The 23,458-nt window shown below is 38.5% G+C and overlaps 5 protein-coding genes across 5 annotated transcripts; 4 read left to right on the forward strand and 1 right to left on the reverse strand.

Moving 5' to 3' along the window:
• Positions 1 to 1,170: 1,170 nt before the first annotated feature.
• Positions 1,171 to 5,225, forward strand: SCPL21 (serine carboxypeptidase-like 21). The gene is made up of 14 exons (XM_086253252.1): positions 1,171 to 1,527; positions 1,628 to 1,773; positions 2,182 to 2,258; positions 2,423 to 2,545; positions 2,654 to 2,756; positions 2,832 to 2,869; positions 2,943 to 3,044; positions 3,156 to 3,236; positions 3,323 to 3,565; positions 3,851 to 3,916; positions 4,026 to 4,147; positions 4,454 to 4,567; positions 4,736 to 4,781; positions 5,017 to 5,225. The coding sequence occupies exons 1-14, from the start codon at positions 1,364 to 1,366 to the stop codon at positions 5,098 to 5,100; spliced, it is 1,509 nt and encodes a 502-aa protein (XP_086109378.1). The 5' UTR covers positions 1,171 to 1,363; the 3' UTR covers positions 5,101 to 5,225.
• Positions 5,226 to 6,215: 990 nt separating this feature from the next.
• On the forward strand, positions 6,216 to 9,877 carry LOC147276182 (CDT1-like protein a, chloroplastic). The gene is made up of 7 exons (XM_086254472.1): positions 6,216 to 6,653; positions 6,752 to 6,871; positions 6,987 to 7,224; positions 7,647 to 8,336; positions 9,050 to 9,251; positions 9,335 to 9,431; positions 9,551 to 9,877. The coding sequence occupies exons 1-7, from the start codon at positions 6,328 to 6,330 to the stop codon at positions 9,621 to 9,623; spliced, it is 1,746 nt and encodes a 581-aa protein (XP_086110598.1). The 5' UTR covers positions 6,216 to 6,327; the 3' UTR covers positions 9,624 to 9,877.
• A 2,336-nt stretch (positions 9,878 to 12,213) lies between these two features.
• On the reverse strand, positions 12,214 to 15,357 carry LOC147276183 (uncharacterized). Its single transcript, XM_086255465.1, has 2 exons — positions 15,205 to 15,357; positions 12,214 to 14,740 (listed from the first exon to the last, which is right to left on the reverse strand). Exon 2 carries the CDS (start codon positions 14,620 to 14,622, stop codon positions 12,652 to 12,654), a length of 1,971 nt encoding a protein of 656 aa, XP_086111591.1. The 5' UTR covers positions 14,623 to 14,740; positions 15,205 to 15,357; the 3' UTR covers positions 12,214 to 12,651.
• A 1,398-nt stretch (positions 15,358 to 16,755) lies between these two features.
• LOC147276184 (Polynucleotidyl transferase, ribonuclease H-like superfamily protein) lies at positions 16,756 to 20,032 on the forward strand. The gene is made up of 8 exons (XM_086253584.1): positions 16,756 to 17,074; positions 17,194 to 17,324; positions 17,831 to 18,019; positions 18,117 to 18,229; positions 18,341 to 18,457; positions 18,536 to 18,650; positions 18,754 to 18,969; positions 19,300 to 20,032. The coding sequence occupies exons 1-8, from the start codon at positions 16,758 to 16,760 to the stop codon at positions 19,941 to 19,943; spliced, it is 1,842 nt and encodes a 613-aa protein (XP_086109710.1). The 5' UTR covers positions 16,756 to 16,757; the 3' UTR covers positions 19,944 to 20,032.
• A 345-nt stretch (positions 20,033 to 20,377) lies between these two features.
• On the forward strand, positions 20,378 to 23,434 carry LOC147276185 (FAD-dependent oxidoreductase family protein). The gene is made up of 9 exons (XM_086253585.1): positions 20,378 to 20,896; positions 21,035 to 21,184; positions 21,287 to 21,501; positions 21,592 to 21,662; positions 21,791 to 21,953; positions 22,165 to 22,354; positions 22,550 to 22,708; positions 22,829 to 22,917; positions 23,163 to 23,434. Exons 1-9 carry the CDS (start codon positions 20,536 to 20,538, stop codon positions 23,256 to 23,258), a joined length of 1,494 nt encoding a protein of 497 aa, XP_086109711.1. The 5' UTR covers positions 20,378 to 20,535; the 3' UTR covers positions 23,259 to 23,434.
• The last annotated feature ends 24 nt before the right edge of the window (positions 23,435 to 23,458 follow it).

The raw sequence follows: 23,458 nt of genomic DNA on the forward strand, positions 1-23,458 counted from the left end.
CTGCGACCACCCTACCCCAGCCCCATCTCGTCGGAGACTACCCCCAGCGACCACCCTTTCTGGCTCTCTCTTTCTCTCCCTTTCTCTCTGGCTTCTCTCCCCTTATGCTTGCAGCACCACTGCGTGCAGCAGTCAGCACCTTCTTCCACAGTACCTTCCAGCCACTGCGTGCAGCACCGTCGAAGCCACCTGCGCGCTCTTCTGCTCGCACCAACCAGCCACACCACCCTGCCCCGCCCTTCTGCTCGCACCAACCAACCACACCACCTTGCCCCGCCCTTCTGCTCGCACCAACCCATCCACACCACCCTGCCCCACCCCTCTCTCTCTCTTCTCGCCTAAGCAAACAGCCAAAAACTATTAAAAAAAAAATTTATAACTGGTTTGCCGAACATCAAGAAAACCATTCGGAAATACAGTGCCGAACACTTTCAGTCATGTTCGGCTAGTGACTGCCGAATGAAAAGAAAAATTTCGGAAGTGCAGTGCCGAACGACCTGCAACATTAACAATCCCCCACTCGAAAATTAAATCTTAAACTCTAAAAAACCCACACTCTATATGGTCTAAAATATACAAAAAATGTGTTAGGATGGATGTTGGGGGTGAACCAAAGGACTTTTAATTTTTGGTGCTGCGGGAAGAGAGGAGAGAGAGGGGTTGGGTGTGTGTTTTTTTTTTTTTTTTTGAATAGATTAGGTGTGTTGAATAAAATGGAGGTATTAGGATAATTGGAGGGGTGTGTTAAAAGAGAAATTTTAAATTTTCAAAGAGAATAAAAGTGTGTAAGAGAAAAATATGTGCAAAAAGAAAAACAAAATGTACAAATAGCAGCACTTTATATTATTTTTCCAAAAAAAAAAAAAAAAACTTGAAATCACACATTTCGTGTGCCAATTGCTCGATGCCTTTCTTCCTTTGTCAGACACAATTGGATGTACATCCACGAATGTCAATAAATGAACTAATAAATACCAAATAGACCCAAGAATATGGGGCACCTTTTCTCTTTCAGTTGCTCTCCATATCTGAGACATGTCCTATTGAAGACTCTCTCATATCTGATGGCTGACAACACGTGTCATGCACTGATTGACTGACTTGATAACTCCAACAGTTTTTTCCACTACAGCACATTAATTCTGGGTCAGTTTTGTAGTTGAGCCCACTTTGTTATCTTTTTCACTTTCTCTTGGCTTGTAAGCAACAACAACCGGCAAGTTGCGGACTAATAATAATCACTTGCACAGTTGCACATAATTAACTCTCACCATTCATATAAATTCTCTTGTATTACAGTGTTTGATATGACACCCACTTTATATTGTTTCTAACTGGAACAGTTTTATCAGTCACAGAGGTCATGGCTAGCAGTCTTGTCTCCTACAGATACAGAGTATTATATTTATTGTTATCACTGACTTTCCTGTTCTTGAGCTTTGTACCAACCCAATCAGCTCCTCAGGCTGCTCTCATCAGTCAGATTCCTGGCTTCAATGGCACTTTTCCTTCAAAACAGTATTCTGGGTATGCAAGATTTCTCAAACTATATAAATATATATGAATTCTTGGATGCATATATGCGTATAACAGTATATGCTTCTTAATTGCTTTGTGGAATTTGAAGGTATGTGACAATTGACCAGAGTCATGGGAGGAACCTGTTCTACTATTTTGTAGAATCCGAAAGGAAGCCATCGGAGGATCCGGTGGTTCTGTGGCTAAATGGTGGACCTGGATGCTCCAGCTTTGATGGCTTTGTCTATGAGCATGGTATTGTTTCTAATTCTATCACTCCCCAATATATATACATATATATTATATTATTATATATACATCAGTAGTGTCTGTATCATAATTGATTCTATTGCTTATAGAGGAAAGGTCATTGGTTGTGTCCTTTACTTTTAATTGCATAGTTGATTTTAACAACTTCTAGGATCCAAGTGTATGAATGAAGGCCATGACATTTGTAATTAAGTCACCCCATTTACATAATGTCTAAGCATCTGCCTCTGCTGGGATCTGGGTTTGGTATATACCTTCGAATGGGCATATTTTGTTGATTCTTGAATCTGGGGAGATGAGACTAGTTAAAGTACTTTGTGTGTTTCAGCTATAATTTAACACATTCTAGAATTTTATTAATGTATAAAACATTGGTTCCATCCATATTTTCAGGGCCATTCAATTTTGATAAAGCCAAGACCAAGGGAGGTCTGCCCCAACTGCACCTTAATCCATACAGCTGGTCAAAGGTTGCAACTTTGATAATCTTAAGGAAAAAGCTAATTACTCTTTATGTTTTATAGATATTGTGAAATGAATATAATTTGTGAACTTGATTACATTTTTCTTTTTCCATATATCTGTGAACTGAAATCAGATTATTCATAATTAATTTATGCTTATCTCATGTCAGGTTTCCAACATTATATATTTGGATTCTCCTGCTGGTGTTGGGTTTTCTTACTCAAAAAACCAAACTGACTATAAAACTGGTGATCTAAAGACTGCCTCTGATAGCCACACATTTCTCCTAAAGGTGAAAAAGGAAATAACTTGAAAAGGTTTACATACTTATTGAATTGATATTTATTGTTATCTTCCAGAATACTACTAATGCATATGCAATTTGCTATCCTGCAACCAGTGGTTTGAGCTTTACCCGGAGTTCCTTTCCAACCCATTTTTCATTGCTGGGGAGTCATATGCTGGAGTCTATGTGCCAACACTTGCTTCTGAAGTAGTGAAAGGTATAATAGTAATACTAGTAGGTACTTGCAATTCTTGAAATCAAAGGCTAAACTGGAGCTCTGGATCTTTATCAGGAATTGATGCCGCTACAAAGCCCATTCTCAACTTCAAGGTATTTATCCCTAGGCAGTTCTTTTGTGCATTTCAAATATGCGGCCCCAAGCTAAAATAACTGCGTAACACAGGGTTATCTAGTGGGGAATGGAGTTACTGATGAGCTTTTTGATGGTAATGCTCTTGTTCCATTTGCACATGGGATGGGACTGATATCAGATGATCTATTTGAGGTTTGTAAGAAAACCCAATTTGATATTAAGCATTGTAAATTTGTAATGCCCATTTCACCCCCTTTGCTCCCACTAAATCATAGTTCTGATAGTGTATCCTATATTCTCCAGGAGGTTAACACGCAGTGTAAAGGAAACTACTATAATTCACTCAATGATGCTTGTGAGAGTGAGATTGCAAAAGTTGACCAGGTACTGTAAAACTCAATATTTTGCCTCTAATGTGGATTAATGATTATTGTTTTTTCAACCAACTTTAAGATTCTTATTCATCCCAGGACATACAAGATTTGAACATATATGACATTCTAGAGCCATGCTATCACAGCACAGATTCAATGAACATTAGAACTATAAACAGTAAATTGCCATCTAGCTTTCGAAAGTTGGGTGAGACTGAAAGGCCTCTTGCTGTGAGAAAAAGGATGTTTGGTCGTGCCTGGCCTCTTAGAGCTCCTGTGAGAGATGGAAATGTTCCAACTTGGCCACAGCTTATGGATAGCGAAAATGTTCCATGCACTGTAAGTTGCTGAGATTGTTACCACTTTGATCTTTTGATCCCTTTTCCCATTCCCAGCCGTTGGTATCCTTGACATGATTTTCTGAAGTTGATAATCAGTGTACTTCCCTGAAAAGGTTAAAAGAAGAAAGGGTCTTCAACTTCAATACAAGAATACTATTCTATGTTCATATTAGTCTCCTTGATATGGTCGTACTTTATTCTGTTGGAATTTGTTACCCTCCATATTGGAATGGTCTAAGTGTCACTGTCAAGATGCTCTTAAATTTTAATGTACCACATGCAGGATGATGAGGTTGCTAATTCATGGTTGAACAATGAGGCAGTTAGGAAGGCAATCCATGTAGCAGAGGTAAGGTGTCTCAGTATTAATATTATAAACCAAAATCTGAAATCTGTAATTGTCTGATCCAAGTGGTTCCTAATGCATTAAAATTTTAAAAATCCTTTTTTCACAATAGGAAAGCTTGGTACCCAGTTGGGAATTGTGTACGGACAACATCCGCTTTAATCATGATGCTGGGAGTATGATCAAGTACCACAAGAACCTCACTTCTAGGGGATACCGGGCACTTATATATAGGTAAATCTTCAATGAAAATGGCATCTATTAAAGACATGCCTGTCAAAAGACTCTTAAATTTTTATATTTTTGCCACATTGCTCCATTTGATTGCACTGAAATGAAGGAAGGTATACCAAAAATGAAAAAGAAAAAGAGGAAATTGTATAAGTCACTAAGCTAGACTATGCAAGTTAGCTCTTCCCCATTTCCTAAGTTCCCCAACTTTGCTACAATGGATGACTTACATGCTTTCACTTGGTTATTCAGATTTTGATTTGCAATCTTTAATATATGATATGCATTCCTATTCACTTTTTCTGGCAGTGGTGACCATGATATGTGTGTTCCTTTCACTGGGAGTGAAGCTTGGACTAGATCAATTGGTTATAGGATTGTGGATGAATGGAGGCCATGGATTTTCAATGGACAAGTTGCTGGGTACTTATAATTATGTCTTTCCTTCATCAAACCTTGTGAAACTGTCTTTTATGAAATTGACAATTAACATAGATGATTTTCTTCTGCTACAACACAATTCATTGAAAAAAGAAAAACTCATTTTCTGTTAGTACTGTTTAATGACTTATCTAATGGTAATGGTTGCAGGTATACACAGGGGTACGAGAACAACCTCACCTTTCTAACCATAAAGGTTAGTCCATGAAAATGTGTTCTCATTCTACTATAGGCTATACTGAAGCAAGTTTGTTATGGTATGAAGATGTATGAGTGTATGACATACAAAGAGATTTAACGGTTCCTTTTGTATCATACGTATCTGTACCATAGAATTTTCCATACTGAAACTGTATCCAATATGCATTTTTTCTGTTGATATTGGATTCATAGTTGATTCTCATATTTCCATTTTGATTGTATTGGTGCAGGGAGCTGGACACACTGTCCCAGAATACAAACCCAGAGAGGCATTAGATTTGTTTAGCAAGTTTTTGGCTGAACAGCCACAATAAGAGAGAGAGCAGTGCTGCTATTTATTGCCTGTACTGCATAAATTTATAGATTAAATAATATGATCAAAAGGAACAGCCTCCTTGATTTGAATGATATACATACCTGTGCATTTTGACTTTGAGTTTATTGTTTCTTATAATTAGTTATAAACCGATTAATTAAACTGTGATTAGCATATAAATCAAAACAGCCTTCTAGTTGTTACAACAAAAAAAGAAAAAGAAAAACAACATTCTAGTATTCTCTCAAGTCTATGAACTGGGTGGCTCTAAATACCGTATGAAAAATATTACTTCTTGAAGAAATAATTGGATGAAAATTTCAGAAAGACAATCCTCCATAGGATCACATGTGACAAAATGACAAATTAACAAGGTTTGAGTAGAAGTATATATATAGAGTTGCTTATCAATAAAATCATATTTTGACTACTAATTAATGAGATTTAACCCACCCCTACTACAAAATCATCAGCTGATCTCAACATAAATTGTGTTCCTATTCCTATTTTCTTGGATATCTCAATGCAATAAACTATAGCACATGTTTTTTTGCCTGGCGGTCCACTTTTAAGTGGGTACATACAGCGTACTTTGTTTGTATACCAAATTACCAATGACAGTATTGTTACGGTCATTAAGTGACACTATTATAACTATTATTTAATAACATTCGACAATCATGCTAACACCATAGCGTACTCCTTTTCTTGTGTATTAACTTTTTGTATTAGTGAATTAACTTTCCATATGTAACATTTATTGACTTAAAAAGTGGACAGCAAGAAATAAACATGCTCTCAAAAACTAAAATATAATCCCTCTTCCAAAATTGCTACAAAAAAGTGAAAAACTCAAGAGGCTCTATTGGGTAACAATAGAGATATGATAACAAGTACAGCTGGGCACCTTTGGCTTGGGCCTAGAGAAGGCCCAGATAATAGCTAATCTGAATATCATGGTTTGACCTCAGCCCAATGAACAACGAGTGCTCCACTAGCCCACTAGCCCATCCGAAGGAAAATGCGGGAGCCAACGGATCTATTTGGCGGGAAGCAACGACGCACGCGAGCGCCAGCTCATCTTTCCCGCCATGGAGACCCCTCATAAATACCGAAAACCCTCATTTGGCTAATGCTTTCTTCTTCTTCTCTCTGTGACACTGTCATCCTCAGAATCTTAACCCTCCAATCGATTCCAAATCCCTAATTTCTCTTCATCTCTGCAATGAGTCTCTCAGAAACTTTCAAATCCAAGAAACCCATAAGCCGAGAGAAGAAAGCCCTAAACCCAAAGCCCCATGTCGTAGACAACGATGACACACTGATCGCCAAAACCCCTGAAAAGTCCCAACAACCCCCTCGCCTGGCCCGGAACCGAAACGTTGCGCTCTCCATCGGTGACGTGAGAAGGGCCGCCGCCAAAAGCCTCAGCGAGTCGATCCAGAAGCAACGGACGGACCAGATCGGCTCTGCTAGACGGAAGATCGCTGCTTGGCCAGACGAAAGCCCGAGGAGGACCAGTGCTGTCGCCTCTGAAAAGCTACCGGAAAAGTAAGGTTTCATGGGTTTCAGTTGTTTATGTGTGTTCAATTTGTTCATAGGTTTTTAGTTGGATTTTGATTTGTGATTTTTGTGGGTTTTTTTTGCAGGTATGAAATATTGGTTGAGTTTTTCAATTGCTTGGATAGTTCGATTCGGTTGTTGCGGTTGAGGGGTATGAAGCAGAGCTTTACTAATATTTGCCTGCAAATCGAGTCTTTGACGGATAGGTAATTATTTTGTTTTTGAAAAGAAATTCATTTTAATTTGTTCTTTGTTTGGTGGCTGAAGAAATATAATTTGGCAATAAAAAAAGTTATCAATTTTTGTTTATATTGTTTTTAGGAGATTTACACATAGTCACTTGGCTCAGCTGAAGTTTATTTTACCTGAGGTTATTGAGATAAAGAAAGTGCTTGTTAAGGATGAGAGAACCAGTTGTATGAAGCCGGATCTTCATGTTACCATGAACGTTGATGCAGTAGAGAATGATGGCAAGTCAAAATCTGATGGTGGTGGGATTATGAATTTGAGGAGGGCCTTCCGCGAGCGGCTTGTAGATATTTCAAAATGTCATCCTGAGGTATACTCGTTTCTGATATAACACAACTAATATTGTTTAATTTCTAAAGCATTCTATGTTATTAGTGTACTGGCATAAGTTTGAGTGTATGCTTTGTTATCTTCTTTCTGACAGATTGTAAAGGACACTTAGGATTTTGTAACAGAAAGAATTGTATGAACATGGTTTTTTCTTTATAAGGTCATTCTTGCAGTAGGAGTCCTGTATTTCAATTTTCCCCAACAGTCACTATCTGATTTTATTTAGATTAGGACGTCCAATTGTCCTAGCTGGGAAGCAATTCAAGTTTTATGAATAATAAAGATAGACCATAAAGGATGTGCTTGGGACTTCAAACTTTTCTTTTTATCAGTTTAACAATATTTTTCTTGAACTGCTTTTTTGAATAACATGTGGTTTAACAATGATTAATATGCTTTCAGGATTATGAAATTCCAGAAGAAACTCTGCCCCATCCATTCAATCGGGCAAAGCTAGATATGCATCCAGATACGATCAAGTTTCCCTCATCATCGTCTTCTGGTGAGGTATTGTCTGACCCACACACAGTTGAGCAACCAGAAACATCAACAACCTGCCTTCAAGGTGATGGAACTCAAGATGTAACACATCCAATGCCAGCAATAGCAGCTCAGTTGCCTCGATCTTTTCGAAGGCACTTTTCGAAGACATCCTTCCAAGCTCCAAATCTTCTAGGTCCAGAGTCAAACCTCAGTACAGTTTGCTCCATTGACGAAAGTAGTACTGCTGCTTCATCGAATGGCCAAGTGCCTGCAACTCCAACCAAAGAGATAGACCCCTTGGAAAATGAATATGGTTTGCCCAGAAAAAGTGCTAGCAATCAGTCGACTCCAGCAAAGGCTGCTTCAACTCCAGCCGGGTTGATGACTGGCACACCTGCATTGCGCCCCCCAAAGCGATCTTATATGAGCCCAGATGATAATTCTACTAGCTCGCCAAACAAGTTGGTTAGGCGTCCTCCACGCTCCAGGTCATTGAAATTTGACACTCCTGTGAAGAACAAAAAGGTTGAAGATGAAGTACTTGATTTGGATGGTGGACCAATTGATGATGACATTTTGGACATTCTTCCAGAGGATCTTTTGCAATCGGTATGTCTGATGGATTCTCCATTCTTTTATACTTATTGAGCATGTCTTCTTTATCTAGGATTCAATTAATGCTGTTGGAGCTTACTAATTCCATCTTACTCACTCTGCCTGCATAAAAATTTCCTTTCTCCCCCCCCTCCCCCTTATTTTTGGTGTAGAGTGTTTTAACAAACTTTTCCTGCATCCGGCCACAATGTGCCAGCCTTTGTGCAACCACTTTTTTCTTCAATGTATAGTAAATGCAGCAGAAAGTGTGGGGAGTTAGCTCCCTAATATATCAATACAGTGTAAATATTTTCCTTTCTTTTAGTTTGGATAATAATAGGGTTGGTTCAACATAGAATGTATTTAGTTGTGATCAAAAGTTTTTGGGAGCCATGTGCAACCACTTTTTTCTTCAATGTATAGTAAATGCAGCAGAAAGTGTGGGGAGTTAGCTCCCTAAGATATCAATACAGTGTAAATATTTTCCTTTTCCTTTCTTTTAGTTTGGAAAATAATAGGGTTGGTTCAACATAGAATGTATTTAGTTGTGATCAAAAGTTTTTGGGAGCCATATTATAGTTGAAACTTTAAACTTTATGTGGTTGGAAATCAACTTCAAACATAAGCAAGCCATGTTTTAAGGCTTGCTTATTCCATGTCTTTTTGTCTACTTGGATTTGAGCATAATGGACTGTAATTCTGAGAAGTATCCATATATCTCTTTGCAGCTTAGAGATAAGGAGAGGAAGACAATGGAGGAGAGAGATCCAGCCATCTCGCAAGCAAAGAAGCGGCGACGGATAATTGCCTGCCTGCCTAAACTCTTCAACATGATTCATTTCTTATTTCAGTCAATGAACCGTTCTGTTATCTCAAAAGAGGAGCTTGTATACAAGATAATTTCAAGCCATTGTGATATCGTTGACAGAGGTAAGCCATTATACAAAAGCATGTAATGTCCTATTCTATGGAAGCTTCTGGTGACCCTAAATCCTTTTTGATTCTTTTCACAGGGGAAGTTGAAGAGCAGCTTAACTTGTTGCTAGAACTGGTTCCGGAATGGATTTCTGAAAAAGAGTTGGCATCTGGAGCAGATTTGCATTTGATCCAGTGAGTTTTCTTTATAGCTAATCATGTCTGTATGTCTAGTGGAAATTTATGGTGTCTTCCATCAAAAAGATAGAAACTCGACTAATTTGTTTAATGTTACTACGTCTCTCTTCTTGCAGCATTAATAAAATGTCACATCCGGAGTCAATACGTGCAAAGCTTGAAGAAGCAAAGCGAGCTGGAGAATGTTAAGTTTTTTGGAAGTCTACTGTAAGAAGCAGATTTAGGGATGGTGTACAATTTGCACAATTCATCAGGCATCTCGGAAATGTTTTAATTAATTAATTAATTATTCATGTAAATTACATCTGGGTCGCCTAATCATGTAGTTAGTATGAAGGGTTTTGTCAAGAATGTTATTTAACAAGATTGTAGAAATATTTATTACCCTTTTTCTTCAATACTGTGCTCTTTTTCCATAAAAAGAAAATTAATGCAAAAACTTTCCAAGCACTATAAAAAATGCTTGATTGCAAGCTGATTGTTGAATGTGCAAGTTTTCAATAGTCATTGTTAAGAGGATTCTCTTTAGACATTTGTAAGGTGTACAATGGCCGGGACGACCCATTTTAAATGAGTTCATTCATGATTCGTGTCGTGCTCGGGCCAGTTTATTGAATAATCGGATCTGGCCTGTCCGACTCAATTATCTTACATCTTAAGTCCAGTTCGGTCCATGGTCTGTTTCATAATAGGTTGTGTCGGGTCAACCTGATGATTTGTTTTTAAATTTTAATAATTAGTTAATTAATTATTTTTAAGTTACTCAACATCATCTCAATAATATTATAGGGAAATTAATATTTCAAGTATAAGGATTACTTATTAAACAATTAGAATATTGTATAAAGAAACACGTTTATAAAAAACATTAAGGTATAAATTCAATTTAGACACATAACTATATATGTTATTTCAACGGGGTCCACGAACTTTTAAATATTTCAAATATACACCTGATTTATTATGTAAATTGAAAAATGAAATTTCGTCCATCAATTTATTGAGAGATCAGTTAAATGTCAGCTTAGCTTTTGCTAACGGGGATTAATTGGCGACGTGACACCAACTCAGCATACATTTCCCGCCAAATGAGCAACACATGTCCACTTGACACGGGCCCACACACCAATCACTTCTTTCCCGCTCGTCAAACGCTCTCCAGACCATTTAGTCTCCAAAAAACATCACGTTTTTTCCCAGATTCGAATATAAATCTCACTTGTGTTCAACGAGTGAGAAAGAGATGATGAGTTTGTGGACCCGTGTCAAGGGTTAGGTGGACATGTGTCACTCATTTGGCGGGAAATGAGCGACACGGGTCCACCTAACCCCTGACACGGGCCCACAAACTCTCACTCTCTCTATTATTATTATTAAATTGTGAGTCCGTGTCGCTCATTTGGCGGGAAATGTTTGCTGAGATAGCACCACATCGTCAAGTAATCCCGATCAGCAAAAGCCAAGCTGTCATTTAACTAATCTCTCAACGAATCAATGGACATAAATTCATTTTTCAATTTAGATAATAGATCGGGTGTATATTTGAAATATTTTAAAGTTAATGGACCCCATTGAAATAGCTTATATAATTATGTGTCTAAATTGAATTTATGCCAAACATTAATGATAAAATATGTTTTTAGAAAATAACAATTAATAATGAATAACTTTAGAATAGAATTTATAATGTTGTATGTAATTTTTGAGAAATTTTTGAATTTAAATAAATATTTTTATTTATGGAGACAATTTATTTTTTTAACAATTTAAAAAAGAATGGAGAAAAATTATTGTAAACAAGTCGGCCCAAGCCCGACACAAGTTCAAGCCATCCTAACCCGTGACGGGCTCTCGTGTTAAGCTAGCCCAATAAGATAGAAAACCTTAGCACGGCCCGGCCTGTACTTATGGACCGGGCCATCCCAACCATTGTACACCTCTACGTGTGGACATCAAAGTAGAATATGATACACATTCGATTTATTGATTATACTCATCGATCTTAATATACCTAGACGTATGAATGGATTGGATATGAAGCGGACTGGCCTGAATTTGATCCAATCTGATAAGATGATTAACTCGATCTGATCTGATTCGATAATTCAACGAATCATATAAAATTACTATAACATGTACATATAAAGTAATTTAGTGTATAAAAAATCAAATTACTATAACATATACATATAAAATATTTATAATAAATATTAAAAAATAAGCTATATATTATATTAACTCGGATCAAATTTACTAAAATTTATATTTATTTCATTAACTTAATGGATTATCAAATTCAGATTATAATCAGATTATCGAATTGAATCACCAAATACATCTCTTATTAATCACATCAAATTCAGATTGGATTAGATTAAAAATCCGAATCCATTGACCGGTCTAAATACCAGAGTTGACTAGTCATCCATTGACCGGTCTAAATATGCCAGCGTTGACTAGTCAAAATAGGTTGCTGTAGGGACTTGATATGATTTTGATCTCTATTTTTCTCCCATAAAACCAAGTAATGACTGCTCCCAGCATTCCGAGAGCCAAATATCAATTCAGAGATCAGATTAAGTATACAACAATGTTGCTTGGAAAATAACATAAAACTATGAAATGATGGTGCAGGGGACTGAACATGGTTACAAAAACTGTTCCTTGTTTCTGCCAAGAATGAAGCATGCTAGGCTGCTAGCAATACATTAAGGATATTTACTTCAAGAAATAATTGAATTAAAATTTCATAAAGATAATCCTCCATAGGCACATGAGATAATAAACAAGCTCGGGTTGAAGTAAATATATAGATTTGGTTATCAGTAAAATCATATTTAGACTAAGATTTAACCCATCCCTACCACAAAACATCAACTAATCTCAACATTAACCGTTCTCTTCCTATTTCATGCAGCTGCAGACCTTCACAGATCTCTATGCAATGAACCCCGGAATCCGGATACAGTAAAATAAAACTGCTCTGAAAAACAAATACAAAATATAATCTCTCTTCCAAAATAGCTATAAGACCTGTATGGCTCTACAGCAAAATCCAGATGGCAGAAACCGGAAGCAAGAACTGCTCTCAATCTTTACCTAAAATATAGCTTGAACAATATCTGCCTCGAAAGAATTAAAAATGTAAGAGATGCTCAAGATGATTTCCTCAAGCACCTTACTAAACTTCAACACCATAAGAGGAAATATCAGCAAATTAAGCAGAAGTCTTCTTGTTTCTAAAGCTTTCCTTCAGCAATGCAAATTTTTTCTTGCATTGATTCATAGTCTTCCCGGGAACAGCAGCAGCGACCCGCTCCCAGCGCTGACTGGCTTCCTTTGGAAAGGTTTTCAAAGCCTGAACCAGTGCCCTTTCTTGTACAGCAGACCACACATCTTGCTCTGAACTTGATGATAATCCATTTGCAGCAATCGGATCGGTAGGACTCTGGTCTTTTGCACTTCCGCTTGATGACTCTCCTAATTTGTCTCTCTTCTCATCACTGCTTTCAGTGCCCTGAGGAGTCGATACCCCTTCTACTTCCACTCTAGTTGTAAGTGGAGAAGCAATAGATGGTGCAGGTTTCCTCTTCTCAAGAAAAGAATCAAAAGCTTTGGAAGAATCAGGTTTCTGGAGGAGGACTGTTTTGGTTGCCTTCAGAATTTCTTCCACAGATCTTCCAGTACCAATGTATTCCGAAACAACCTCCCACCTCCGAGATGTTCCTTTTTGAAATTTCTGCATTCCTTTTCTCAAAAGCTCAATCTCTTCTTTGCTCCAAGGTTTCTCCTTCTTCTCATAGCTACCTAACAGAATGCTACCATTAGTCTCCACAGAACCATTCTGTTGTTGAGTTTTCTTCTCATCTTGAGTTTTCTTCTCATCTTCCTTCTTATCCTCCAAATCATCATTATTACATCCGCTCTTCGCATCCCTAAGAACTTTTGCTAGCTCTATCCCCTCTTTGCCTTGCATCCTGTCACATATATTCCTAAGCTTCTCAATATCAAGAGACATACAAAGACTTTCCACATCATCCTCAGAAAGATCCAGCAAATGTTGTGATACGACAGGCCCTGAAAGTGTTCGAAGACGAGTCCGCTCTTTGCGCAAGAGTTTCTTCTCTTTCTCTTTCAACTTCTTCTGCTGTAAAGCTGTTTCTGCAGCTCGTTTTTCCTCCTCCTCTTTTCGTCGTTTCTCCTCTTCAGCAGCCCTGGCTGCTTCCTCCTCCTGTAATTTCTTGACCAGATACTTGGCCTGCTTTTTCCTCTGCCTCTCAGCTTTCTCTGTTTCCTTTCTCTTCAATATTCTTGGGTCTCTTTTATAGGCATTGTCAACAAGAGTTCGTATTCGGACATACTCTTCCTTCCTAGCCTTTTCTGAAAGTTTCGCATTCTGCCTCTCCATCCACCTCTTATGGTCACGGGACTCAGCTTGCTCAAGATCAAACTCATCAGCATGTGGGAACTCTCTCCAACTCTTGAAAGTGTACCAAAAGTTATAGAAAGTATCTACTTCATTCAATGGAGTATTCTCATCACCTAAAAATGGGATCGGTTGGGTAACCGACCACCGCCCATTCCTTATGAAAGCAGGACCAAACACCTTAAAGAAATCCTGTGGGGCACATTCAGTGGGTATCTCATCATCAAATTCATCAGTGGAGTCATAGATTCTTCTCTTCACAGGATCAATTAACACCTCATATGCTTCTTGAATGGACTTAAAGTGGCTTTCTATATCATCCTTCTTTGCTTGTTTGGCTGCTTCAGTTACCTCAGCAAGAAGAAGAGCGGCCTGTTTGTCAGGATGATATTTCAGGGCAGTCTCGCGATAGGCTTTTTTTATCTGCTCCTCAGTGGCAAGATATCTCAAATGGCTCAAACCTAACAACGCATAGTGATCTTGTTCTTTGCCTTCTCCACCAGATTTCTTTTTACCTTTGCTGCTGCTATAATCAAATGATGGCACAGAAGTCTGTTCCTTATCAACAGCCTTCGGATCATCAACCTCCGTCTCTTCCTCCACACAACCAAGAAGTTTAAGAGCCACGGCATGGAAAGAATACCCAGCTGGTTCATACTTAAAAGCCTTGACAGGAAGGCAATTCGAAGAAACATAGATTGGTTGTCCATCTACTATCTCTTGTGAGTAGGAAATAAGACGAAACTTGGATTGGACCGACATAATGCTTATAAGAGACCCACAGTGCCAAGAACTATAAATAATGCCAAATTCAGTATCGAATAAAAAGCTTCACTGCACTTCAGAACCCACTTAATATGACTCCAAACAAATCCCCACACTGCAAAAGCAAGCAAACTTCACTCAGAATATCTAACATACAGCATGATGCAATATAAATATCATACATAAACTATTAGAAATGAATGGAATATGATATTGGTGATACAGGGTCCAAATAGAGCAAACAATCCTTCTTTAACACACACATGCCTTTTCGAGAGGCAATCAAATAAACTTAACTGTATTATAACAAACATCACCATCTTTGTTTCATCCATAGAGAATATTACTTTATCACTTAAAAAACAACAACAAAGAGAAACACTTATTCCTGGCCAAAAAAATAGGAACACTTATTGGGACATTTTATATTTCCCCATGGCAACACATAGCTACTCGACCTCTCAAAAAGGCTCAAAATTTATACACAACCATGAAAATCAACAAATACAGCAAGACGATTCAACAGAAATCCACAAAAAAAAAAAAAACAGGTCTATGAAGAAAGAAAAAAACCCTAACCTCGAGCTGAGCAGATGAAGGCGATGAAGTTTTCAATGGAGTCGTCGGCGGAGAAGCTCGAGTCTTGTACGACGATCGAAGCTCTGCCGGACTTTACTGGAGTCGTAGTCGCTCGCTCGTCCAGGTTTAGTGGTTTACATATATAAAGCTCGAATGCGGCAATGCCCTAATTGCTTACAATTGGGGGATGGATGTTCACGATCTACATCGCACACGTGTCACGTGTCCTCGTTTATGTCATTCATACTGGGCCACCGCATTCTGTTCTAATTTTTATTGGCCCAATTTCACTGTGTTTGGGCCTGGAGGAAAACGATTCGTCTCAGTAAGCCCATTGTTTGGATGATAAAAAAAAAGCGGTAAATGACCAATTCCGTCCTTATAGTTTGGCCATTATTTCAATTTCATCCATATAGTTCAATAATCGCACCTTATAGTTTGTAATGGAAGTACAAAATTCATTTTTTGTCAAATTTATTGATGGAATAGTCACGTGTTACGGTGTTACAAGCGTTGCAAGGTAAAATAACCCTTTCTTGATCATTTCCACTAACCTAACAATTCAACCCATGAGGTGTAACAAAGTTGAGTCGGTGAAAATAAACAATAAAAAGACTATTTTGCCCCTATTAGCTCACCCAACATATAAGCTTGCCCAATATGACTATTATGTTAATAAATTTGACAATTAACACAAAAAAAATTGTCCTTCAATTGCAAACAGTTCAAATTACAAGTTAAGTTGTATAACTATTGAAATTAGGACTAGCCACAATTTATTAACCGAACCGTGAGTGTGTAACCAAATCGAAGAGATTGGTAGGCCATAAGAGAACCGACGTTGACATCGAAGAAACCAAAACTGACGTGTTGGTATGCCAATGTAGAGAGAGAATAGAGAAGTAGAAGACGTGACGTAGACCTCTTAGGAAGAAATTAAAACAGGTTCGTTTATGCCAAAACTATCTATTTAAAACATTAAAACCGGTTTAAGCCGGTTATGTTCGATTTTTATGCTAAACTTTCAAAAAAACAACCTGACTAAACTAGACCATCGATACAGTACTTGGTTTGGTGGTTTGAACTTTGAAGTAGGGTTGACATTTTTGATTGATCAACCAAAAAAAACCGCCACCACCACCAATCGATTTGGTTATTTTTGTGCCTTTTCGATTTTGGTTGATGGAAATGACCGAACCTCCACCATTGGTGGTCGAAAGCGAAATGAAAACCACCCCTGTAAAACACCAAACAGCCGAACCACCCCACCAAATATCGCCAACCCTCGACTGATCTCGAAAAGTCGGTAACCGACATCAACCAGTTCGATGGCGATTCCCTTTTGTGCCTTTCGCCCTGCATCGGTTCGGTGGTCGGTCTTAGCTTGTCGGATCGGTTACCAACACCGACTCACCCCTACTTTGAAGTGCCAAAGTCTTAATTGAAATTGAAATAATAAGCAATTACAGGGACGAATTGGTAATTGGGTAAAAGAAAACACATATACTTCAGGTTCAGGTACAGCTCGGCGCACAGGCAGTGTGGCTGAGTCCATGGCGTCTCTGCCTCCATTGATACGCCGCCGTTTACTCTGCACCAAGGTCTCCAGGAAATGGGCCGTGAAGGAAGTGACCAAGTCGAATTTCGCAGAGTCTGTGGAGGAGTTCAAGGACCACCTCGCCAGCTCGGACTTCGTGGCCGTGTCGCTGCAGAAAACGGGGTCGTCTTCTGCGTCGTGGCACCGTACCCTACCCTTCGACACCGCCGACACGTCGTATTTCAAGGCCAAGTACGCCGCCGAGCGGTTCCAGCTACTTCAGTTCGCTGCCTGCCCTTTCACTCTCAGAGCCTCCAAGCTCATTGCTCACCCGTTAGTACATTTCACTTCTACTATGCCCTCATACACATACATACACACACAAACTTGTATATATGTATATATACTGGGTGGGATTTGATGGTTTGAGTTTGTTGGGTTTTTTGGTGCAGATATAACTTTGTATTGTTCCCTAGAGATGAGTTGAAGATGGGAATGCCAGCTTATAGTTTTTCAGTTCAAACATCACATTTGACCTCCATGGCTCAAGAGGGTTTTGATTTTAATGCCTGCATATATGATGGTAAGCCTGCCTTATGAGTTCTAATATATCATTCACTCCCTAATCACTGAGTTTGTGGACATGGGCAATGAACAATAATATGAATCACATTCATTCAAAGTCTCGAAACTTTCAACCCAAGTGAATGTATTAAGGAACACTAAAAGAAATTTGAAAATTAAGAACATAGATGCAATTTCAGTGACAAAGTGTTAGGAAGAAGAAATGTGGCAAGTGGGAAAGTGAGCTGCTTAACAATGGAAGATAAATTTGCAGCAAGATGATTTTTTTTTCCCTCTGTTTCATTCATGCCAATTTTTGAAATTCAAATGGAGTCTTAATGTGTTGGAATTCTATTCAGCTTTTGAGTGTGCTCGTGCACTTGTAGTGTGAAGTTTGAGAGTTGTGTTAGGGAAAGTGTAACAAAAAACAAGGACTGCTTGTTGTACTTGTATGCAATTTTGGATATAGCAAATCTGTATCTTTTATGATGTTTTGAGATTTCTTAGCTGTTTGTCTTGTGGCAGGTATATCATACTTATCTAGAGCACAAGAATCTGCAGCTAAACATCGGATAGGGAATCCAACCCCCAGCACCTATGTAATGGATTCTTCTTCTACCCGTACCGTTGCTGATACAGTTTTTGTTGAAAGAATTAGATCACGAGTTAAGCATTGGAAAAACGCATGTCAAAGCTCAAGCTCAGGGAAAGATGGTAAGGAAAATTCTCTAGGTTCTCTTTACAACCAATATCTTTCCTTCATCTTTGTTATATTTTCTATTAGAAATTGTATTCACTTTTCATTTTGCAGATGCTCTGCTGAGTTCCTTAAGAAAAATTGTCTTGGGGAGTGAAATTTATGGATCAAGGCCATGCATGAATATAGATGTTTGCAGTGAACGTCAAGTGCAGCTTGCACTGCAGGTACATTGATCTGATGTAGTTTTTAATCCTTTAGTTGAAGACCTGTCTTCTGGTGCTGGTATGCTTTATCAGAGTTTTGTTGATTTAATGTTTTTTGGTCATTGGTTGCAGATGTTGACAGAGTTCTCTGATGAACTTGTTCCTTTAATAACACCAGCAAAAGGTGGAGGAACTCAGGCTGTTCGTGTTGTTTTGACATGTTCTAAAGAGGACAAGGACTTGTTTGAGGTAGCGAGGGAATTTTCAATTCTTGCTGTTTTGCTTCATGAAGCTTTTTATAAATCAATATTTGGTTTAAATTTACAGAGAGAACTTCAAAACACTGAAGAGGAACAAAGCAAGAGAATTCGTGGATTTCGTGAGGTGATCGATTTGATTTCTGCTTCACAGAAACCTGTAGTCTCCCACAATTCCCTTAATGGTGTATCTCTATTTAATAAATATCTATGGGCTTTAATGCTTCTGATTTGGCCTTCTTGCTTTCTTTAGTTTCTCAACTAAAAATTTAATTTTTCTTCATGCAGATTTCACGTTTATTCATTCAAAATTTCTCTCTCCCCTGCCAACCAACGTAGATGAGTTCATGTGCTCCTTGCACTTGGTTTTCCCTCACATACTTGACGTTAGCCATCTGATGAAGAATATTGGCCCTCTAAGGAAGGTGACCAATATACCTGCAGCTATTTCCTACCTGAACAATCATTACTTTGCGCCCATTGATATGGAAATTTCGCTCCAAGGTATATGGTCAATTTCCTTAGTTTTCATGTAACACAAACAGAGTGAGAGAGAGTACAACATTGCCACATTGTTGTCGCTCCTGCGGGTTTTACTTGAGAGAAAGATTTGATATGAGAGAGAAAAAAAAAAAAACTTGGGCAGCTTGCTTGACCAGTATTGAATATTATAAATAATGTAGACATGCCAAGTTGAATTTCTTTTAACAATTCACTACTTCGAAGACCTTAACCTCATTTTTGTGAGATTGCTTTTCATCATTTCATTATGTTTTATTTCAGAGCAAGCCTAACTTCTAGTACTATAACAATGTTTGGGGTTGTCATCTACAGAAAAAGAAGGCAAAACTTATAGGCATGATGTTGTGAAGATGTGCTATTTGTTTGGGAAGCTCTGCTCCATTCTGAAAATTTCCAACAATGTTATGCCATCTAACAATGAACTGTTAGCTCCCGCCCTTGAAGAGTATGCAAACATATCCAATCCTTTCTCTGATAGCCCCCAAGAATCAATCAACGAGGATATCAGAATCTGGACAAAGAATATGCAAAGAGTCAGCTGTGATCATTTAGTATTCTTATGGGGATTTAGAAATGGGATGACTGCAGGAATGCTCAAGAGCTTGTTGCACAAGTCACACGACGTTTTCTGCGATGATTTTGATGTTCGGTTAGTGGATAAAAGCTGCGCCATCGTTGTTTTCTGGAGACCTGGTTTATCTAAAACATTTCTGAATGTCGTGAGTAATGAAGACATTTGTGGAGCCTTAAGGGATATAGTCTCAGAGGGCCTAAGAACAGCCAACTATGAGACTTACAAGAGAGTCTGTAGGTTGGGCTTATGGGAAGCAGATTTAGCAGAGTCCTTAGACAAAGCCTTAGAAGGCCCAGACTACCTTATGGAAGCCAATTCAGAAACAAATTCCAGAGAGATTTATTGGTCTAGTGACTCAATGATTTATTTGGATGACTTGTAATATGTAAAATTCACCGTGTTCAAATGATATCAGTTTTGCTCAGCTCACTAATTTGTATAAAACTGAATGCAGACTTCTTTTATTCTTGATTTTGGATCCGGAAAATTTTAAAAACTAGCTCCTTTATTTAAGGCTTTAGCTTTTTTTTTTTTAATTATAAATATAATTCCCAAATAATGCTTGATTTCTTATCGAGTGCTTAAACATCATGGAGTGGTTCTTAAGGGGATTCGAGCACTATTCGAGCAGATCGACTCCTATTTTGCGAGTTATATTTCTAAAACTACTAAAAAGAAGGGCTGAATGCATTTTAAGAGCACAAATTTTGGTAGATTTTCAAATCTCCCAATCCAGACTTACTGTTCGGGTTGAACCCGTTTAAATATTTTCAACGTTGACTGCTTTTAACGGGTCCCACGCCATGTTTCTAATAAAACGGCGTGTCGTCTTGCCGGAATATTCTGCTTCTCTTTCATAACCAACAAGCCGCTAGCACTAGCAGTTAGCACCGTTGAGTCAAACGGTAGTCGAACACACAGTTCGTACCTGGGGCTCTGATTATCAGAGCACGACAGAAAGGAGACTGTAATTAATGGCTGCAGCTTCGACCTTTCTCTCACACCCAAAGCCTCCTGGAAACGACGTCGTCTCCTCCTCAAGAAGTCTGTTCCAGTCATGCAGCTCCAGCTGCCAGTCAGCCTTGTTTGGCTCCAAATTCAACCCGAAATCGCTTTCGTTGGACACTGCCAGAACCCGAGCCGGTCCACCCGAACCCGTTAGTTCATCGGATTCGAAACCGGTACTTGCATCCAATTCCCATCAGACATTCGACGTTCTGATAATCGGAGCCGGAATAATCGGGTTGACCATTGCCCGGCAGCTCCTGATCGGATCGGACCTATCGGTCGCCGTAATTGACAAAGATGTCCCCTGCTCCGGTGCCACCGGTGCTGGTAAGCCCAACTCAACCTTTTATTCAAAACGTTTTCCTCCTTACTGGGTGATTGGTAGTTGAGAAAATTAAATGTAGGAAAATCACTCATGTGGAAAATATTGGGTCAAAGTCTGATGAAACGTTGACCTTGTTTTAGGGCAAGGCTATGTATGGATGGCACACAAAACACCTGGCAGCGACCTTTGGGACCTGGGATTGAGAAGCCAGAAACTCTGGGAGGACTTGGCTGAGAGCTTACTTGAGCAAGGCTTGGACCCTCTTCAACAATTAGGTTGGATGAAAACAGGTACTTATTTTCAAAATTGCCCAACATTAAAGGAAATACCTTTTTAATTTTAATTTTAACTTTTTGTTGTTTTTTTGAAGTGGGTACTCTTGATTTTTATAGGAAGCTTGTTAGTTGGTAGAACCCCTGAGGAGTTAGACATTTTGAAAAGGAGGGTGAAGCAGGTATGTGAAGCTGGGATAAGAGCAGAGTACTTGTCTGCCAGTGACTTGCATTTGAAGGAACCTGAACTGATGGTTGATAAAGATACTGGGGCTGCCTTTCTACCTGATGATTGCCAATTGGATGCTCGTCGTTCCGTTGAATTTCTTGAAGAGGTTTTCTTTGTTTTTTTGAAAGAAATGACTATTTAGCTATAAGTTTCTTGTTCTCGTGCCGTGAATTAATGATTTGCCACTATTGTGTAGGCTAACAGGCATTATTCATCAGAAGGTAGATATGCAGAGTTTTATAATGACCCAGTGACAAGTTTATTAAGGTATGCTATTATACTTTCTAGGGTGCACTGGAAATTACACTGAGAGACAAGGGACAAAAACGGAGAATTTGGTTTTTAGAGGTGGGAGACTGTTGAGCTAATGCTATTATAATATTTTATGTGCTCAGATCTGGTGCCAGTGGGGAGGTTGAAGCTGTTAAGACTTCCAGCAATATCTTGCACTGTAAGAAGGCTGTTGTAGTGGCAGCTGGTTGTTGGAGTGGGTCTTTGATGCGTGACCTGCTTAGAGAATCAGAAATTGTATTGGATGTCCCTGTGAAACCACGAAAGGTTTAAATCTACAATGTGACTTATTCTTTCATATATGAAAATACCTTATTTTGCTTTTCCAGATGCATAATGTCATTTACGTTGCTTTGGTTAGGGATAACTGAAAGAAAATCATTCTTTGGTGCATGTTTAACTTATCCCACCTGACTGAGTGGCAGTAATTTCTCCAACTTTATGTTAAGACCCACCTAATACTTAATCTTCATGGCAGGGTCACCTTCTAGTGCTTGAGAATTTTAATTCCTTTAAACTCAATCATGGTCTGATGGAGGTGGGATATGTTGATCATCAGACTGGAATTCCACTTCCAAGCATCTTGACTTCTGGAGTGCTTGATCATGGGCAAACCTTGTCTGTTTCAATGACAGCCACTATAGATGCAATGGGGAACATTGTTCTTGGTAAAAATAAAACTGATGACTTGTTTTCTTTTTTGGACTAAACATGAAATTGTATAAAGTATAATTTGATAGTGGTCCAACACTAAGTAACTATTACATGTATTTAAAATACCTAAGTTAGTGACCTGGAAGTGTTTCCTGTATTACAAATCCGAGAGTGTCTCACCTCCAATTAGTTGTTATAATGCTTTTCAGGGAGCAGCCGCCAATTTGCTGGGTTCTCCACTGAATTGGAAGAACACATCATTAGTCGTATATGGGAGCGAGCTGGGGAATTCTTTCCCAAATTAAGAGAGCAGCCCCTTTCAGGTTTTAGAAACAGCAGAGAAGTGAGAATAGGATTACGACCTTACAGTAAGTTCGATATCTATTAAACCTAATGAAAGTGAAAGCCTTTACAAATTTGTACTAGTACTAAAAAATTTAGTCATTCCCTGTGGAAATTTGTGAATGACAAAAGCTTTACAATCTCAGTGCCTGATGGGAAGCCAGTGATAGGGCCTGTGCCAGGTTTGTCAAACGTGTTCCTTGCAACTGGGCATGAAGGGGGAGGACTTTCTGTGGTAATACTCATACTTTGTTATTTGTTATTCTGCTTACAGTATATAGAAATTTATACAAGAAAGATTTTCCCCAAGATTCTTGCTTGTTACAATGTGCATGTCATTGCCAGGCTAAACATGAGTGGACAGTGACCAATCATTTAGGAACAACAGTTCATACAGATTTGCATATTACATAATTATTGCTGGTTTACTTGTATTGCCATGTAAAGAAAGAATCATCCATCATTTTGGTCCAATTTCAGGCTCTAGGGACTGCTGAAATGCTTGCAGATATGGTGCTGGGAAATTCTGGGAACTTTAATTCTGCACCTTTTGCTGTTCATGGTCGATGTTGTTGATAAAACGACCAGTGCTAATCAACATTAAAACATTGATTTTCTTAATCATTTAATGTATCACTGGGCAATCTAGAAAGTCCAAGGTCATGCCTTGGAGCACCTTGGTTCCTTACAGTTGGTATGAGTTGTATTGTGCCTGCAGCTTGCTGCTCTTTGAACGTTGTTCCTTCCAATTATTATCTTTCAGTATGTGTGCTTCT

This window comes from Dryas octopetala, chromosome 8 (assembly GCF_963921425.1).
Source record: "Dryas octopetala chromosome 8, drDryOcto1.1, whole genome shotgun sequence".
In the NCBI taxonomy this organism is placed as follows: domain Eukaryota; kingdom Viridiplantae; phylum Streptophyta; class Magnoliopsida; order Rosales; family Rosaceae; genus Dryas; species Dryas octopetala.

What these genes read in the sequence shown, in the direction of transcription:
- LOC147276185 (XM_086253585.1), top strand. Translation starts at nt 20,536, where the DNA reads ATGGCTGCAGCTTCGACCTTTCTCTCACACCCAAAGCCTCCTGGAAAC. An exon ending in CTCCGGTGCCACCGGTGCTG is followed by an intron (nt 20,897 to 21,034) that starts GTAAGCCCAACT and finishes ACCTTGTTTTAG; the next exon opens with GGCAAGGCTATGTATGGATG. An exon ending in AAGGGGGAGGACTTTCTGTG is followed by an intron (nt 22,918 to 23,162) that starts GTAATACTCATA and finishes GTCCAATTTCAG; the next exon opens with GCTCTAGGGACTGCTGAAAT.
- LOC147276182 (XM_086254472.1), top strand. Translation starts at nt 6,328, where the DNA reads ATGAGTCTCTCAGAAACTTTCAAATCCAAGAAACCCATAAGCCGAGAG. An exon ending in TTTCAAAATGTCATCCTGAG is followed by an intron (nt 7,225 to 7,646) that starts GTATACTCGTTT and finishes ATATGCTTTCAG; the next exon opens with GATTATGAAATTCCAGAAGA. An exon ending in CAGAGGATCTTTTGCAATCG is followed by an intron (nt 8,337 to 9,049) that starts GTATGTCTGATG and finishes ATCTCTTTGCAG; the next exon opens with CTTAGAGATAAGGAGAGGAA.
- LOC147276183 (XM_086255465.1), bottom strand. Translation starts at nt 14,622, where the DNA reads ATGTCGGTCCAATCCAAGTTTCGTCTTATTTCCTACTCACAAGAGATA.
- LOC147276184 (XM_086253584.1), top strand. Translation starts at nt 16,758, where the DNA reads ATGGCGTCTCTGCCTCCATTGATACGCCGCCGTTTACTCTGCACCAAG. An exon ending in CTCCCACAATTCCCTTAATG is followed by an intron (nt 18,651 to 18,753) that starts GTGTATCTCTAT and finishes TTCTTCATGCAG; the next exon opens with ATTTCACGTTTATTCATTCA. An exon ending in TATGGAAATTTCGCTCCAAG is followed by an intron (nt 18,970 to 19,299) that starts GTATATGGTCAA and finishes TGTCATCTACAG; the next exon opens with AAAAAGAAGGCAAAACTTAT.
- SCPL21 (XM_086253252.1), top strand. Translation starts at nt 1,364, where the DNA reads ATGGCTAGCAGTCTTGTCTCCTACAGATACAGAGTATTATATTTATTG. An exon ending in AGATTGCAAAAGTTGACCAG is followed by an intron (nt 3,237 to 3,322) that starts GTACTGTAAAAC and finishes TATTCATCCCAG; the next exon opens with GACATACAAGATTTGAACAT. An exon ending in TACCGGGCACTTATATATAG is followed by an intron (nt 4,148 to 4,453) that starts GTAAATCTTCAA and finishes TTTTTCTGGCAG; the next exon opens with TGGTGACCATGATATGTGTG.